The 17,151-nt window shown below is 41.4% G+C and overlaps 1 protein-coding gene across 1 annotated transcript; it reads left to right on the forward strand.

Moving 5' to 3' along the window:
- Positions 1-4,795: 4,795 nt before the first annotated feature.
- On the forward strand, positions 4,796-16,739 carry MS4A1 (membrane spanning 4-domains A1). The gene is made up of 7 exons (XM_019753984.3): positions 4,796-4,933; positions 10,735-10,912; positions 11,352-11,471; positions 12,670-12,726; positions 14,310-14,546; positions 15,299-15,400; positions 16,271-16,739. The coding sequence occupies exons 2-7, from the start codon at positions 10,751-10,753 to the stop codon at positions 16,487-16,489; spliced, it is 897 nt and encodes a 298-aa protein (XP_019609543.2). The 5' UTR covers positions 4,796-4,933; positions 10,735-10,750; the 3' UTR covers positions 16,490-16,739.
- Positions 16,740-17,151: the final 412 nt, after the last annotated feature.

The raw sequence follows: 17,151 nt of genomic DNA on the forward strand, positions 1-17,151 counted from the left end.
TCCTTTGTAAAACAAATCTCTGGTTAACTTTACTGCCCATTCACATCACCTAAGGAACTTTTATAACCCTCCATGCACCACAGACTACCTCATACCAATTAAATCAGAATGTGGTGAGAGCCGGGCATCAATAGTTTTTAAAGATCTCTAGATAATTCCAACGCAGAGTAAAGTTTAGGAACCACTGCTTCTCTCTAGCTTAATGGAAGACGACTGGGTTCCCTTAACTGCTTTTGCATTCAGTCCGTTTTGACAGCTCATCCTCTGTATCCTGTGGAGAATACCACTGTAATCTCATAGAAAGGGGTAAATAAGGTCTTAATATTTTTATGAAAATTATTTTGAGGTCACAGATCCCCTAAAAGGGTCTCAAGGACTCCAGAATCTTCCCAGACTGCGCTTGGAGAATGGCTGCCTTATATAATACTGTTTCCACTGACGAAACACCTGCATAGTATTAGAGGTCTTACCTCTGTCACCTCAATTGTCACAGTGGCCCCCTGAGAGGTATACCTGGCCTATGTCACACACATGATAATTGAAGCTCAATGTGGTTAACTTTTCTGACACCACAAAGGGAGTACGATTTAGAACTAGGATTTAACTCAAGCTCCCTAATTCTAAATCCCATTATCTTCTGCTGCTTTGGGCCTAGAAGAAACTTTCATACTCAAAGCAACAAATGATCAGGCTTTCATTTCTGCTATCAGCTGGAAAGAGAAAGGCCTATAGGTGCATACGTGAGGGCAGGAGATGGGAAGTGAGGTTCTGATGAAATTTTTTTTATTTATTTTTAAATATTTATTTTTAAATATTTATTTCTATTGAGGTGAGGTTCTGATGAAAAGCATTTGGTGGCTGAGTGAAGTTTCAATGTGTGGGGTTTGAGATATATTTAAGGGTGAGAGCCATCACCTCACGGTGAGAGCTTTTCAATCAGACCTAGTTTTAAATGTCAGTTCTGCAATTTAAAACTGATTGACTTGAACAAATTATTTTACCATTGTGAGCTTTAAATTTCTAGACTGAAATGCGTAATAATACCTACCTAGTGAGCTTACATGAGCCTTAAGTGGAACCTGCGAACTGATTTTACCAGTGCCTGGGACTTAAAAATCACTTAGCAAATGGTAGGTTTTCTATTAAATTTATAATTGAAGTTTCCTTGCTTTCTAAACATCACATTTTATCACTTACTATGTGACTTTAGGCCAGTTTTCCCCATTTCCTGAACTTTAGTTTCCACTATAATAGAACAGAATCAATACTATAGGTGCTGTGTACACAGTACTTGGCGTAGAAGCAGGAGTTCAACTAATGTTACTTTTATAACTGTCTAAAATGTAAAATAGTCCCTCAGAACAGAAAGAAACCCTCATAAACTACAGAGCTCTTAAGTACTCAAATTTACATTTTCTTTCATTTTAATTATTTATAAGTACAACATCGGGACTTTCCAACTTGTAACCAAGTTCTATTTGCAATAAGATCTTTAGTTTCACCTCTGAAGGACCCTGCATCTCCCTTATGGATTCTCTGAAACCCAAACCCTCCACCACCAGATAATTCTGGGCACCAACACCTTGCTCGGCGTCCAGGAGCATAGCATGATGTTAGTTCCTGATGCGGGGAGTTGTGATAATCATGTTGGTGGGCAAAAGAACCAGGGCGGAAGCATCAACTCTCACGACACTGCACACAACACAGCAATCAGAAAAAGGGCACCTGCTTCCAAGGAACATTCCAGACCAAAGGACACAAATCGTTGTGATAGTCCATCACAATAAATTACGAAATGTAGTTTTCATAAGAGACAAAAGGTTTCAGGGATTTGAAAAAAAGAATGTTAGAAGGTAAGGGGAATAATATCCAGGAGAAAAATTCTATCAGGCAAATATTCACTAAATAAAAGTTGAGTGAATAAACTGTTATGTAGACTTTAAGAAAGAGATCATCATTTGGAAGCAAGAGGGCCACTAGCTAAGGACAAGGCTTAATTCAGAGAGACAAATTTTAAAGGTATAATTGACCTGATAAAATATCATCAAACATTATAGACTTAAAAAAATATATATGGTAGAACAAAAAATGGTAGAACACTGACAAATCCAAATTGTAGTGGAGGTTTCAATACACTGAATGCTGAAATGTATATTCATCCAAATCAACAAAGACACGGTGAAAGTTTGTATATAAAATTCTATTTCAAGTTTACTTAGGAGGAATCACACACAGAGCCACCACAGTGATTCCACTGGCCACAAAAGCCAGAGTAGCAAACACCTGAAGACAGACTTGGAGTAAAATAAGGGGTCTACACAGAGACAAGGACATGGAAAATCAGGTGTGTGACCCCAACCCAAGCTTCATTGATGCCAGACATTGGCAAAGTTCTGACCCCGCTCCTATGCTCACTAAAATGAAGGCACAACCATATAACCACCCATCATCCTGGGCCCAAACTTCAGCCCCACAGTCATCCACAACTCAGACCCTATTTAATTACCATCCCCATCACCAATCATTCAAGGCCTCGAGCAGATACTCAGAGACCCACAACCAGAATATTAAGTGGATGGCAGATTTTAGGTTTCCACTCCTATTCTCTCTACAGCTTTTATGACAAGTGAATGCATGGCTTACTTGTGCTTACTTGATGACAATAAGTTCTCTATTCAAATGATAGCTTGTTCCATTGGTGAAATGCTCCGATGGTGGGGAGGTGGCATTTTTTTATGTTGCATCAAAATCGGCCTCTCCAGAGCCACTGCTACCCATTGGTTCTAACCCTCTGATTCCAAACCATCCTAAAGAAAAGGGAAGCACAGGGAGAAATAGAGAAGAAAAGAGAGAGAGAGAGAGAGAGAGAGAGAGAGAGAGAGAGAGAGAGAGAGAGAGAGAGAGAATATATAAATGAACCTTAGATTCAGCAATAGAGCTGCAATATTTCAGCCCTTTAGATTAGGCAAACAAATAATTACTGAACTACAGCCCTGGGTCTCTAATGAAATAAAGCAATGGACAAGAAAATTGAAAAATAATGAAAAATCTAACTCATGAACATACAGTAATCCCCCCTTATCCACGGGGGATACATCCTAAGGTGCCCCCAGTGGATGCCTGAAACCATGGGTAATACTGAACACTATATATACTATGTTTTTTCCTAAACATACATAACACATTATAGCCTCGGTCATGCAGGGTGTCACGGGGGGTCTCTGGTCCCGCTCCCCACATAAGAACGCAGGACATGGTGAGGCCAAAAAGGAACACCCACGGAGCCACAGATAGGGGAGTCATATCACTATATTCTCGCTGGCGACTGGGTTGGAGACACAAGAAGCAGGAGCCACACTATCCGCAACCTGCTGTCCACTTCTCTCTGCCAACCAACCTCACTTGCTAGCTACAATCCACCGTGCTAACTGCAATCCACGCTTGCTAGCTCAGCCACCATCTTCTTGCTAGCCCCCATTTGCTGCTAGCGTAGCCACGGCAGTTATATTAGTGGCCAATTGACTAACCTGCTACAGCTGATGGCCAACTAGCCACAGCTGATGGCCATCCAATCACAGTTGATGGCCATTTACTACCCGAGCCAGCACCTTTCCACATGAGGCCGAGAGCCTGGAAACTGCACTCCTGGCTCTGTCTCTTTGGCATATCCAAGTTGCCAACATCACTACTCTTGTGATTTGGGGCCATTATTAAGTAAAATAAGAGTTACTTGAACACAAGCACTGTGATACCAGGACAGTCGATCCAATAACCTAGAGGCAACTAAGTGACTAGTGGGTGAGGAGCATCTACAGCGTGGAGATGCCAGACAAAGGGATACTAGTAATTCACATCCCAGATGGACCAGCGCAGGACAGCATGAGATTTCATCATGCTACACAGAATGACACATGATTTAAAGCTTATGAATTGTTTATTTCTGGAATTTTCCATTTAATATTTTCGGACTGCGGTTGACTGTGGGTAACCAAAACCTCAGAAAGTAAAACTGTGGATAAGGGGGCACTACTGAAAAAGATGTATATAGTGGGGTCAGGGGGTATAATAGCTTTGGGCAAAACTTTCTGATTCATCTACCAAATGTTTGCAATCCCCTGGCTACCAGCTTCCTCCATTCCCTCACCTGATGTAGCACTGGGCTTGACAGCCACACAGCTCCAGCCCACAATGAAAAGAGGGGGCACGAGGGAACTAAGCAGATGGAGGAAAAAGTTTGGTTTGTAGGTAAAAGTGCTATTTCAATTTATATCCCAAAATATGAAACTCTTGCCTCAAGCTTCTGGGGACATGTTCTACAGCACCAGCATACATTTTTAGGCCATTTCTACTAAATCCAACATAAGACATACATGGTCCCACTAGAACCCTACGTGTGGGCAAGGGAGGACAATATTTGGAGACGGATACGTAGAACTCTCCCAGTGTACGGGCTTAATGCTTCTTAAATCTCTCCACATGGATGCCTCCTTCCCACCCACTCACTCTTAAAAGTGAAGTAAAAAGGTAAAAGTCCTACCAGCCCATCTTGGCAGAATTTCTAGAGCCCTTCTTGCCCTTGGGGACCCACGATCCACACCTGCTTACAGGGTGGGGGCTGCTAAGTTCTTCTAATTAAGGTAGCGTAAAGTACGCCACGCAGTCCCCTGGGGTCTTTTTCAAGAAGTGAAACCTCCTGGTGAGGCAGAAACTTTTTTGTATATCCTTCAGCTCTGGTGAGTGGATTAAATCAAAGTAATTGGGGCGAAGCTCAAGGTAGCAGAAGCTACCAATTTCCTGTCACCTGGTTTGTATCAGACATCCGAGGCCTGGCCTATCTCACTTACCCCTGTGTATTGGAGAAACTAGCCGTTGAAGGGAACTCAGCAACAAGCATCTGAATCAGCCCTTGCGCCCTAAGGTCTTGGAGACTCAGGTAAGGAAACGATTTGCTTGGTTTTAATGACTAAAAGGGAGTGATGGATAAGGCACAGGACGGTTTTGGAGACTGGAGATTCTCAGCTTTAATTCTAGGGCTTCCCTGGTCAGGTTTTCTGAGAGTCATGATTTGTGGAAGGGTGATATCAAAGCTTACTGCCCACCTACTTTCTCAACCACACTCTCAAGAATGACCCTGGCCAATCAACTATGAGTCATTCTGCAAAAGTCGCAGGTTGCAGCATGTAGATTAAAGCAAGGTTTCTAACCTACGGGGCTCAGACCTGCACTCTGCCACTTACAAGGCATGTAACCTCAGGCCAATTTACTAAACCTCTGTGTTCCTCAAGGTTCCCCTTCTATAGAATGAGGGAACTAGTGACACCCACTGCAATATGAAGATGAAATGAGCTACACTCCTGAAGCTCTTAGAACTGGTTGCCTGGTACCAAGTAGGAGAGTAATCAACTGTGGCTATAATGAAGAGAACTCCATGGCTCTTGGTTTAAATGCTTTTGTCTCCAAAGACATCCGCTAAATGTAAATACTCTTACATGTCGTTAAGCCTCATGAGCTAACATTCCTGGAGGGGGTTGATAGTCACCAAAACGAGTGGGCCCTGGAGATGAGAGGAAGCGCTAATGAAAGGGAACACAGAGGCATTTTAACCATGTTATAACTGTCTCCTGAAACCAGTATGTAACGTGATTCCTTTCCCCGGCTTCCCATAAAATGGCTCCATCTCACTGATCATATCACCGTTTTGTCCGACATCCTGAGTGAGGACTTTGTATAAACCTACTCCCAGGAAGCAGTTCCGTTTGAATGTTCAGTTTAACATTTACTGAGCTCGTGTATGGAGGAAACAGGTTCTCCATGTCATCCTAGTAGGACATTCCCTTGCAGGATTTAAACCCCACTAGAGAAGGTACAATGTGACATAGAAAGAAAACAGTTGGTGACAAGTAAGAAATGCAAACGTCTTTGAAGAAGTCCTTGCCATGGGTGAGAAGAGCGGGAACAGCCTCAGGTGATGAATGTCTTCTGGGTAGTGTTAGTGAAAATGAAGGGGCAGAAGGAGCGTTTCACAGTGGAGAGGATTCAGAGAAGACAGCGGGAGGCGTGTCCGGAGCAGCGGCTCCCGTGGAAAACACTGGGATACGAGCTTAAGAAGTGAAAAGCAGAGAACCATATTTCACTGATATGTGGTATATGAACCAAAAAGAACAAGACAAACAAATGAGAAACAAAAACTCATAGACACAGACAATAGTTTAGTGGTTACCAGAGGGTACGGGGGGAGGAGGGTAGTAGATGAGGGTAAGGGGGATCAAATATATGGTGATGGAAGGAGAACTGATTGAGTAGTGAACACACAATGTGATTTATAGATGATGTATTACAGAATTGTACACCTGAAATCTATGTAACTTTACTAACAATTGTCACCCCAATAAACTTTAATTTTAAAAAAAGAAGTTAGGTAGAGCTGAACTGCGATGGAGTAGAGACAGAGTTCAAGCTCAGGAAGAGCATGGCTTAAGCAGTGATTCAGGGAGTCTGATCTAGCAGCCTGTGGAGGGTGGATTAGAAAAGACAGAGATTGAAGGCAGAAAAGCAAGATATTTAATGCTTAAACCAGGAGAGGAAATGAGAATCGAACTCATGGGGTGACACTAAAAGTAGGAAAGAGGTCCACTTGCCAGATAAGATACATTACAGAGGCAGAAATGGCATGACTTGGCCATTGATGGAACTTGGGAGATAAAGGTGCTGGAGTGAAATGTGCCTCCATCGTTTTAAGCCTGGGTGAGAGGGGAAACAGAAATAAAGCAGTCTAAGCAATGATGCCTGAGGAAAAGCCATTGGCCTTGCAGCAGTCCTTGAAGAGAGCAGTTTCAACAGAGTGGCCCTGGCAGAAACTAGCTGTGACGTGTTGAGGAGTGAGTGGGCGGTGAGGCAGTGGAGGAAGAGAGTGGAACCATAAGCTTTTAAGAAGCTGCGGTTAGAGGACAGGGCAGACTGGGCCATGGCTGGGGACACGGCGGGATTAAAGGAAGGAGATTTGGGATTAGCGGACACCGCAACACACTTTAATCATTAAAAACACTCCAGGAATAACAATTATTCTTTGAGTGTTAAGTACTTTATAAATTGCAAATTATCTCATGTTCTCAAAAGAAGACTTTGAATAGAGAAATCACAAAAGTAGCAAGCAACAAAAGTGGGACTACCTCTGTGCTCCATAGCACCACAAAGAGCGAGAGACTGATGATGCAAGAACTCATTTCTTAGAACTGATGTCTGGCTAGAAGGAAAGGGACTGAGGAGTACCGGGCAAGGGAAAGGAAGTTAAGAACATTCTTCCTCAGAGATAAGTACACAGGAGGCCGGAAAGGATAAAAATGCAAAACTATTTTGAGTGGCAAAGGAGGAAGTTGAGGTAACAAAACCTAGGTAGCTTTGAACTCAGTAAATGATGGAACTAGTGGACCTAAAAGTCATTACTTAAACCCAAACCCATAAGGGCTGTGAGCTCTTCTTCAGTGGATGGACGCAGAATCAGTGGTGCCTTTTACAAATTGAAAGAGATTTGCAGAAGTTGCAGTAATAAATTGTGGCAGTCAGTGTCTGATGAAGTGAGCCCTGTTTTTAATAGTGTTTAGTGAAAATAAAATCCTTTTGTTACCATATTTTGACCAATGTGGCCAGTAACCCCGATTAATGTAACAACTGGCCTCTGGGCATAACTGTGTAGGGCACTGTTCAGTAACTGTGAACAATTTTTTTTTTTTGATAGGGCAAAGCTGTGGGAATCTACAATACCCTTAGGGGTATGTGGTCTGGTTTTATATATTCCAATAAAATGAAATTTTTTTATTACCCAGTCAGTCTACAGTGTCCTGGCATAAAAATATCTATCTGTCTGTCTGTCTGTCTGTCTGTCTGTCTGTCTGTCTGTCTATCTATACATATACATTATAGAGAGATTATTTACATTAAAAAAATGAAGCAGCAGATAGAAACAGGTATGCTTGTGTTTATAAACTACCATTTTACAGTAATATTTGTTGAAGCCTTGGTAGAAATATAATTTCCATAGCGAGACATCATTTTAACAGACAAAATACTTTCCCCCAATGGACATTACTGCTATTAGCCAGAGCAAACAGAGTAGAACTTGCTTACATAAATGGTTTATCTCACCAATAAAACATACATAACCTCAGGAAGTTGAAAAATAAGGATAAATTAAAACAACAGTACTCCAATCATCTTCTGTCCAGATGATTGATGACCTTTGCTCTTTAAAAATCACCCTCACTAAAACGAGCCCTCTGGAGAGGAGTGTGGTGTTTCCCAGCTCATTCCACACTTGTCATGGAAAAATTAATTAACCTCTCTGAACCTCCATCTCCACCTCTGCAAAAAGAAAAAATGTCTATTTAGTAAGGAAGGTGTTGGGAGAGTCGGAGCTAGATACATACACACTATCCCTGGCACATAGTAGGTGCTCAGTAAACAACTCTATGTGGTCTAGCCTATGATACAGCAGAAAGAGCACCAGCCTCAGAGCCATGGTGACTGCCTTCTTGTTTGGCTCTGTCTCTAAGTGCAAGGTCTTTAATAATGCATGGCCCATCCCTGGGCCACAGTTTCCTCATTTGTCAAATGAACAGAATGGTTCTGAAGTTCTGACTAGTTCTAAAAATTCTGCCTGTTGACCAGAATCCATTTGTAAACTCCCTAGTGGGCTACATTAATATATTCCTTTTTGTTTGTGGTTTTGTGGGGTGGTTGGTGGTACAAAGCAGATCTCCAAGACCACATGACATGTGATAATCTAGAGCTGGGGCAAAACCAAGTGCAAAGCACCACTCAAAACCTCCTCTCTTCCCTTCAGCCCATGGCCCAGACAGATATTCTGTTTTCCGTTGATTTATAGTCACCGCAAAAAAAACATCTAGTTGAAGAAGGGAAAAGTTCATAAGTGAAATAGGCTGAATTCCCATTCCTCACAAGGGACAAAGCAGCTTGGTACCAAAGATACTTCAGTGGATAGGTCCAAGTCCTTATTTTAGATCTCTACTAGTCATGTAACTTTGAACAAGTTACCCAACTGTTCTGTGTCCTTGTTACCTTCTCTACAAACAAAGGCCAATGATTTATCCCTTGTCTACTCTGTGAGGCTCAGGTGAGATGCCAGATTGAAATCTCTTTGTAACCATAAAGCGGGTCCAAATGTGATGCCCAGGAAACTCCCAATCACCTGTCTCAGAGCACACCTGCAGTTGTCCAGCTCTGTGTGACTTTGGTAAGATAAGCAAGGTAGACAGACAGTCTTGGTTTCCAAGGCCCCTTACATGACTTGTACTCAATAAAGGCAAGACTAAAGATGTGTCCCTAAAGAGAGATTTCCAGGGCCCGGGAAAGACCCAATAGAATTCATGTATAAGTAACTGACATAAACAAATACCAAAAGGAAGCCCAAGGTGAAGAAGGTTGAGCAGTCTTAAAATGTTAGAGCTGGAAAGGACCTTTGTCCTTTAATACGATCCAACTTCAGAAATGAGTACATTATGGATTCTAAGAACAAATAGCATTTGCTACTTTCTCTCTATGTACTAAACACTTTCATAGGTTAACTTACTTATTTCTCATGACGTGTGTAAAAGCGGGACTATTCTCATTTTTCAGATGGAAACTAATGTTCATAATGATAATAACACGAAGACCAAGAATAGCAACAAAAACAAAGGATTATTCAGACATGGGTGCTTTACATACTTTTATTTCTTTGATCAGATTTACTAACAAGCTACTAAATCCAGGCATAATTTTAGATTATGAGAGAGAACAATGTCTCTGCTTTGATGGAATTTATATTCTAGTGGGGAGAGACAGACAATAAGCAAGCAAGCAAATAATCAAGGTAATTCCGGACAGTGACAAGTGCCATGAAGCAAAAACAATGGGGTGCTGTGTGAGAAAATAAGTAGGAGGGTGCATTGTGGATTAAGGCTTCTCTGAGGATCTGACATTTGAGCTACATTTGAACAAAAAGGCATGCACTGACCATCAGTCCATTTAAGTCTTACAGCAACCCTATGAGACAAGAATTATTCTTATTCCCAAATTACAGCTAAAGAACTTGAGGCCCAGAAAATTTAAAAACCTTGCCCGAAGTTTCACAGCAAATAGAACACTCCTGATTTCAACCTAGGCAATCTGACTCAGGAGACCACAGTCTTACATACAACCTTAGAGAGCCTCCTTGAAATGATTTACTCAAGGTCACAGAGTTAGCGGTAGAGGGCAGACTAGACTCAGCCCTTCCTGATTTCAAGGACCGTCCTCATCATACTCTGTCATGATGACTCTGGTCCATTACAATGCACAAAAGCAGAGAAGCAAAGGGACAAGAATAAGTCAACACAAAACATGTTTTCCAATATTAAAGCATTAAGAAAAGCATCCAGAGGTGAGAGACAAACAGGACGTGCAGATATACAAGCAAGGTGTTCTCTACAAAGTACACCCCAAAATGGCTGTCAAGAATACTGGCAGCAATCGCGGGGCCCATATGTCCTCACCTGAGATGTCCCCTCTGGATCTGGTCTTAGAAGATGGCAGTAGGCCTTGCCTCAGCCCCAAAGTCATGAGGAAGCGGCCATGTCTACCCTCAGTGACACTCATAGAGAGAATACAGAGAAAAGCACTCAGGGGCACGACACAAGATAAAAGACTACTGACATCCTGTTCTCTCTCTTCTCATTTGATTATTTGTTTTATTTTTAGGAGTTTTGAAGGTGAAATGACGACACCCAGAAATTCAATGAGTGGAGGTTTCCCAGCAGATTCTCCTATGAAACGACCTCTTGCCATGCAACCTGTTCAAAAAATAATTCCCAGGACAATGCCCTCCATGGTGGGCCCCACACAAGGTTTCTTCATAAGAGAATCCAAGGCTTTTGGGGTGAGTCAATTGCCCTCCGTTCCATATCCTGGGGATGCTCTGGCCTGCAGAAGCAGGTGCTGTAGGCCAAGTACAGAACTCAATGCAACTTGAAGGTATTTGACCCAACCTGAGGTGTTCTTTGTATCTGACACAGTGGGTCAAATCAGGGGTGGATTTGAGACATTATCACAGTGATCTTATGCCTCTGTTGATTTTGAGGCTTGCATATTTAGGGGTCTCCCATTCCAGTTCGTTGCCAGCATCCTAGGCATATCTGCCTTGGAAATGTCCCAGGTGGTGGGGAAAATGGATCTGAACAAGACAAACATCTTAGCGCCTTCACCACTTCCTTTGAACATTTTATACAGGCCCCAGCCTGTTGGCTTCCAGCCTCACCTTTGTTTTCTGACTTGATGATGCTTTCCGTTCACCCATCAGTGCCCCATTTTCTCCCCAGGCTGTCCAGATTATGAATGGGTTATTCCACATCGCCCTAGGTGGCATCCTGATGATCCATGCGAAGGTCTACACGCCTGTCTGTGTAGCTGTGTTGTACCCTCTCTGGGGAGGAATTATGGTGAGTAAAAACTCACAATCATTCGGGGAGTGACACAGACAAAAATGTTCAAAAGCTCCACAGGAACATACCAGGTTATTTCAGTGTTGAGGAAAGTATATGGGTTGGAAATAGGTTATCAGTTTCCAGTAATTTAGTAGAAAGAGAGTTGACTAACTCGAGCATGAATGCAATGGTTGAGAGCTGGTGGTCATGCTTCATGTGAAGTCAGAGAAAGATGCTCTACATGGATCTACACAGGGAAGGAAGCAGGTCCTCTCCAAAGTTAATTGGGGGGTGGGAGGGGAGAAGCACTAGATATTTGGATTGTATAGCATGGTGTTTCAGAAGGCAAAACAGGCAGGAGCAGCCCACTTCCTCCCAACTGGTCCTTCTTCCCTATAACTCTGTTTAATTACTAATTGCACATGGTGAAATTAGTCCCATCCCATCCCAAACAGATCTCCTTTTGCTTATCAGGAGAGCAGCATTCCCTATGTCTGTTTCAGTGTACATGTTTTCCAAGCTAGTAATCCTGTCTGGGTGTGGTATGGGGCAGTGGTGTTTATATCACCATTACGCTTTCATAGTTGCTATTATAACAAGGGGAGATGGATTAGAACAAGAGTTTTCTCCATTTTACTGCTTGAAGAGAAGAATAGGAAAATGAGAAACAATCATCATTACTTCCTATAGCAGCCAACATTTTAATGGCATGCCTATGACTCTCAGGTCAAGTATTTCCTACATTTTTCGTTGGCATCAAAGTCATTTAAATAATTATGAATTCCAAAGAGCAACTCCACAAACTGAAAAGAAGGAAAGAAAGAAGGAAGGAAGGAAGGAAGGAAGGAAGGAAGGAAGGAAGGAAGGAAGGAAGGAAGGAAGGAAAAAAAAAAGACTTCTAAGTTCACAGTGTGACTGTTAATTGACATAGAAATGTGAATTCTGCCTTTTTGGTCTTATATTCCTAGTCACAGCTCCCCAGTTGGTTAAATAAAAGGCATGGATTGAATGTAGTTGAACCCAAATAAAGGAGAAATATAACTGCTGAAAAATAAATGAATCCAATAAAAATGGCTGGGCAGTTTAGTGAAAGTGGTTGACAGTGTGGATAGCTCTTTTTACAACCAGTTCTCAATGTTAAAAAGTAATCCCCCTCTGCCCCTTCTCCCTTCTCCCCCACACCCTGCCCCACCTACCACCTCTCTTTTCACAGTATATCATTTCTGGATCACTCCTGGCAGCAGTGAAGACAAACTCCAGGAAGAGTTTGGCAAGTAACCATATGTTCTCCTTTCCCACACACATGAGAGAAGTATCTAATTTCTCAGTTGAAAAGTAGGACCTTACAGACTTCTGGAATCATAGTAGCATTGAGTTCTCTCAACCTTAAAAGGCAAAAGATCCTCTCCAATGCTGTTGTGATTTCATGTGTGAAAAACTTAGAAATGAGATCTCCTTGAAATGTGTCCATGGAAACAGAATTAAAGGCTGATTGATGAACAACATTCTTATGAACTTACAACTGATCGATGCTGTGTTAGACTCAGAACTCTTGGAAAGCTGTGTCATTTCTCTCAGGCCACCATTTAGGACAACTGTCTCATCGGTACTGTGATCGAGTCAAGTCCTAGCTAACCTTGAGCTGTAACTTTGAGCAAGTCAGCTCATCTCCATGTCCTCTGAGTTTTCACCTATAAAATGGAGATAACAGTCCCTGCTACCATATGAAATTGTCATCAGGATGAAATGGAGTAATATAGAGGAAAGTGCTTCAGAAGCTATAAAGATACACAGTGGTCTTGTTCCTATAACCCCTGGGGACATATTTACACCCAGGAACAGCTGCTATCCTGTGTGGGTCAAGAGCTTGCCAGCAAGTTTCCTCCCACAACTTTTTAACACTGACTAAGCTGTTCCTTATTGGAGTCTGACTTCCAACTCAGTGAGGGACTGAGGGGATGAGGATAGCTCCTCTCTAGGGGAAAAGAAAAAACAAAACACTCTATGCAGGTCAAGTTGTTTTATTCTCCAAATATAGCCAGTGCTACGTCACATAGGTAACATCGTCAGGGATGAAATATATGATCATCAATAATGATTAAAATGATCATCAGTAATCTCATATCATTATGGTACTTGTCACATATGTTTTCCTATTTTGACCTTTTATCGCCCTTGCAAGGTAGAGCACTCCCACTCACTGACGTCCTTGGGCCTGTGCTATCAGAGATATTAGCCCTAATTGTATTTTGAAAGATGGCTGACTGGGGCTCATTGCCACCCACGTCAATAGGGAGCAGGTGTTGTTATTCTTGCTGTTGTTTGTCTCCACTTGATGGTCCACACCTAAAGGGTTCTGTCTGCTCTTTCTTCCACCTATACCCACAATACCTATACCCACATCCCATTTCATTGAGATGGAAGGACCTCCTTCTCTCTCTTCCCTCTACCTCTTATGCAGACAGATGTGATCTGAATAGTATTTATCTTCCTTTATCCAACAAATCTTTATTGAGTGCCTACTAGGATGGCGGCAGTGGCAGTGCAAGGAAGTGCAAGATTACAATTGATAAGAATTAAGGATTACTCCTCCATTTTTTTCTTGATAAACTGATTGGATGGTGATGGCATAAAATGAGATGGGGAAGACTGAGAAAGAAAGAAGACTGAGAGATGAAGCTTTTTGTTGTATAGTGACAAAGAGACTAAAAACAACTAAGAGGAGTATGAAACAGGATGATTTAAGTGCAGTACCTTTGTGAGTCAGAGGAATGAGATCTAGAATTCCTTCCTAGCTTATATTCTCCAAATGAAATCAAACCCAAGTAGTAACTCTTTATGTCTCCATTGCAGGTCAAAGGGAAAATGATAATGAACTCACTGAGCCTCTTTGTTGCCATTTCTGGAATAATTATTTTGTTCTTGGACATATTTAATATTACAATTTCCCACTTTTTTAAAGTGGAGAGGCTGGACGTTATTAAAACTCCCATGACAGATATTGACATATACGACTGTGAACCAGCTAACCCCGCTGAGAAAAGCTCTCCCTATATGCCATTTTGTCACAGCGTTCGATCTGTGTTCTTGGTAAGTGTGAAATTTGATTTCATAGAGGAAGTATGGCATTTTTATTATGAGCATCGAGTCTAGATCCAGACTGTCTGCATCTGCTGCTTATTGCCTATATGGCTTTGGGCAAGAATTTTCACCACACTTTGTCTCACTTTCAATTGTAGAATGGGGAAGGTAATAGTACTTACCTTGTTAGTCTGTTTTGAGGGATGAGTTAATATATGCAAAGCATTTAGAACAGTGTCTGGTACATTAAAAGTGCAATATAAATGTTTGCTTTAACATTAATATTAGTAATGGTATTAATATTTATTATTAGTATTGATGAAGATAAACATTGAAGAACTACCTAAATTGTTATAAGTATCTTTTGCTTCAAGGAGTTTTTAGTACAGAGTTTAAAGGTGGAAAAACTGCATCTCCCAAGTATAAAGAGGTTTCCTCGGTGTGATGCCACCCAAATAAAGCTGGCTATAGTTTAATTTGAGACTCAGTAATTATTCTTTCCTACATAAAATTGATTCTTCAACGAATTATTACTGCCTAACTTTCTATCAGCAACATGCGTTAACTATCTGTTGTATGTCAGGAGTTCTGCTAAAGGTTAAGGTTAGGAAGATACTAGTAGTTCTTACAGTTAGTCATTACTCACCTAAAGATTTTATCTTTTAATCATTTAATTTTAGTCAACAGTCATTTACTGAGCACCCACCATATTCTTATATGTTTCATGACTACATGTTCACCATTTTTCTGTTGTTTTGCAGAGCATTTTTGCAGTGATGCTGATCTTTGCCTTTCTCCAGAAGCTTGTGACAGCTGGCACTATTGAGAATGAATGGAAGAAACTGTGCTCCAGATCCAAAGCTGTAAGTGGTAGCCACTGTGTCCCCAGCCTCCCTCTAGAAAAACCATGTCTTACAAAAGATCATTTATAGAGAATGGGATCTGATGTGACTTTGCGAGCTTCATGAAAAATGGCCTTGGCATATTTCTGGAAAGCAGAAAATACCAATAATGAGGGAAAATGCCTTGAAATTAGTTGGTTATACAGGTGATATAGTTCTATAATATGGGCACCCTCTTACTAACCTTGAGTTCTGCTTGATTCAGGCTTCCAACTTGATTCCACACTTAACGTGTAAAAGTAGGAAGGCTGAAGGGTGAAGCCTGGTTAAAACCACTAGTTCTTCCAGTTTATTTCTCAGTATTCCTCTCTTTTACCCTCTACCACCAGCTTTTCATCCAATCCCTCTTCCTAAACAACAGGTTCAAAGAGGCTCCACAATGGGAGATAGGAATATCCTCATAATAGATCTATTATCAATGGCTTCAGAACCATAGAATGTCAGATTTAGAAATCATCATTAATTCTTTCATTTTGCAGATGAGGAAAAATAGGATTAGAGAGAGAAAATTATTTTCTCAAGGTTCTCTCCAGTAAAGACAAAGCAAAACTAAAATCTCAAGTCCTCCGCTATTGCAGTGTTCTTTGCCAAATGCTGCATGATCATTCCAGGCAAAATGGCAAGTCACTCTTGACCTGGAGGATGAATCTTGATAAGTGATTGGAGAAGGATTTGAGCACCTGGGAAATCAGTGCTGGCACTTGAAGGCACATAGGAAACAACCTAAATAGCATAAAAATCAAGAAGGTAGTTGATAAATAACCATAGAGACTGTTGAGAAATGTGCCAATGATAAAGGTCTAGAAAAGTGTGTTTAACTTTGTGTTCTAGAATGTTGTTCTCCTATCGGCTGAAGAGAAAAAAGAACAGGCAATTGAAGTGAAAGAGGAAGTGGTGGAGGTGACTGAAATATCTTCCCAACCAAAGAATGAAGAAAACTTTGAAATTATTCCAGTCCAAGAAGATGAAGAAGAAGAACCAGACATAAACTTTCCAGAACCTCCACCAAATCAGGAATCCTCACCAATAGAAAATGATAGCGCCCCTTAAACTACCCTGTTTTTGTTTTCCGTTTCCCTTTTCTAAGCATTAGTGTTCATAGCTTCCAAGAGACATAGTTACCCCCATTTCTTGAAGCACTCTGTATGTATCCTCCACACCTCTCTTTGGTCTTTGCATGGAGGGACCACACCTCCCCCCTCGCTCTCATCCAGAGAATATAGCCATTGTAGCAGATTGTGTCAGAACATTTCTTGTTTGGAGCAGATTTCTTACATTAAAATAAAAAGGCAAAATGTGATTTCCTTTGCCTTGGATAAGCTGTAGTAATAGCAGCAGCAGTTTCTTTTCATTTCTTCCCTTCTCAACAGGGAAACTCTGCACCTGATGCAAAAGATAAATGACTGCCCAATGCCATCCCTCGATGATTTCTAATTCCTTCCACATCTATGTTTTTGATGGAGTCACTTTGCACCATGGTTTTAAGGAAAGTGAAATATAATTATAATGAGGTGCAATAAGGAACCTATTTTATCTGTCTATCTATAGCGGTGACACTGGGGCACATTCTTAGAGCCTCCACAGCCCGTCAGGGAAGCTCTAAGTGGACAAACCCAATCCTTTCTTTAGACAAACAGCACAGCTTATGCATGGACATGTCTCTGTCTTGTTTCCCTAACTCCTGCTCTAGGTTCTTGGTTACATTGTTGACC

This window comes from Rhinolophus sinicus, chromosome 14, assembly GCF_057876585.1.
Source record: "Rhinolophus sinicus isolate RSI-liver-muscle chromosome 14, RSI-T2T, whole genome shotgun sequence".
Lineage (NCBI taxonomy): Eukaryota > Metazoa > Chordata > Mammalia > Chiroptera > Rhinolophidae > Rhinolophus > Rhinolophus sinicus.

Excerpts from the sequence above, each read along its gene's own strand:
- MS4A1 (XM_019753984.3), top strand. The coding sequence starts at position 10,751 with ATGACGACACCCAGAAATTCAATGAGTGGAGGTTTCCCAGCAGATTCT. Across the intron at positions 10,913-11,351 it reads GAGAATCCAAGGCTTTTGGG|GCTGTCCAGATTATGAATGG; the intron begins GTGAGTCAATTG and ends TTTTCTCCCCAG. Across the intron at positions 15,401-16,270 it reads TGTGCTCCAGATCCAAAGCT|AATGTTGTTCTCCTATCGGC; the intron begins GTAAGTGGTAGC and ends TTTGTGTTCTAG.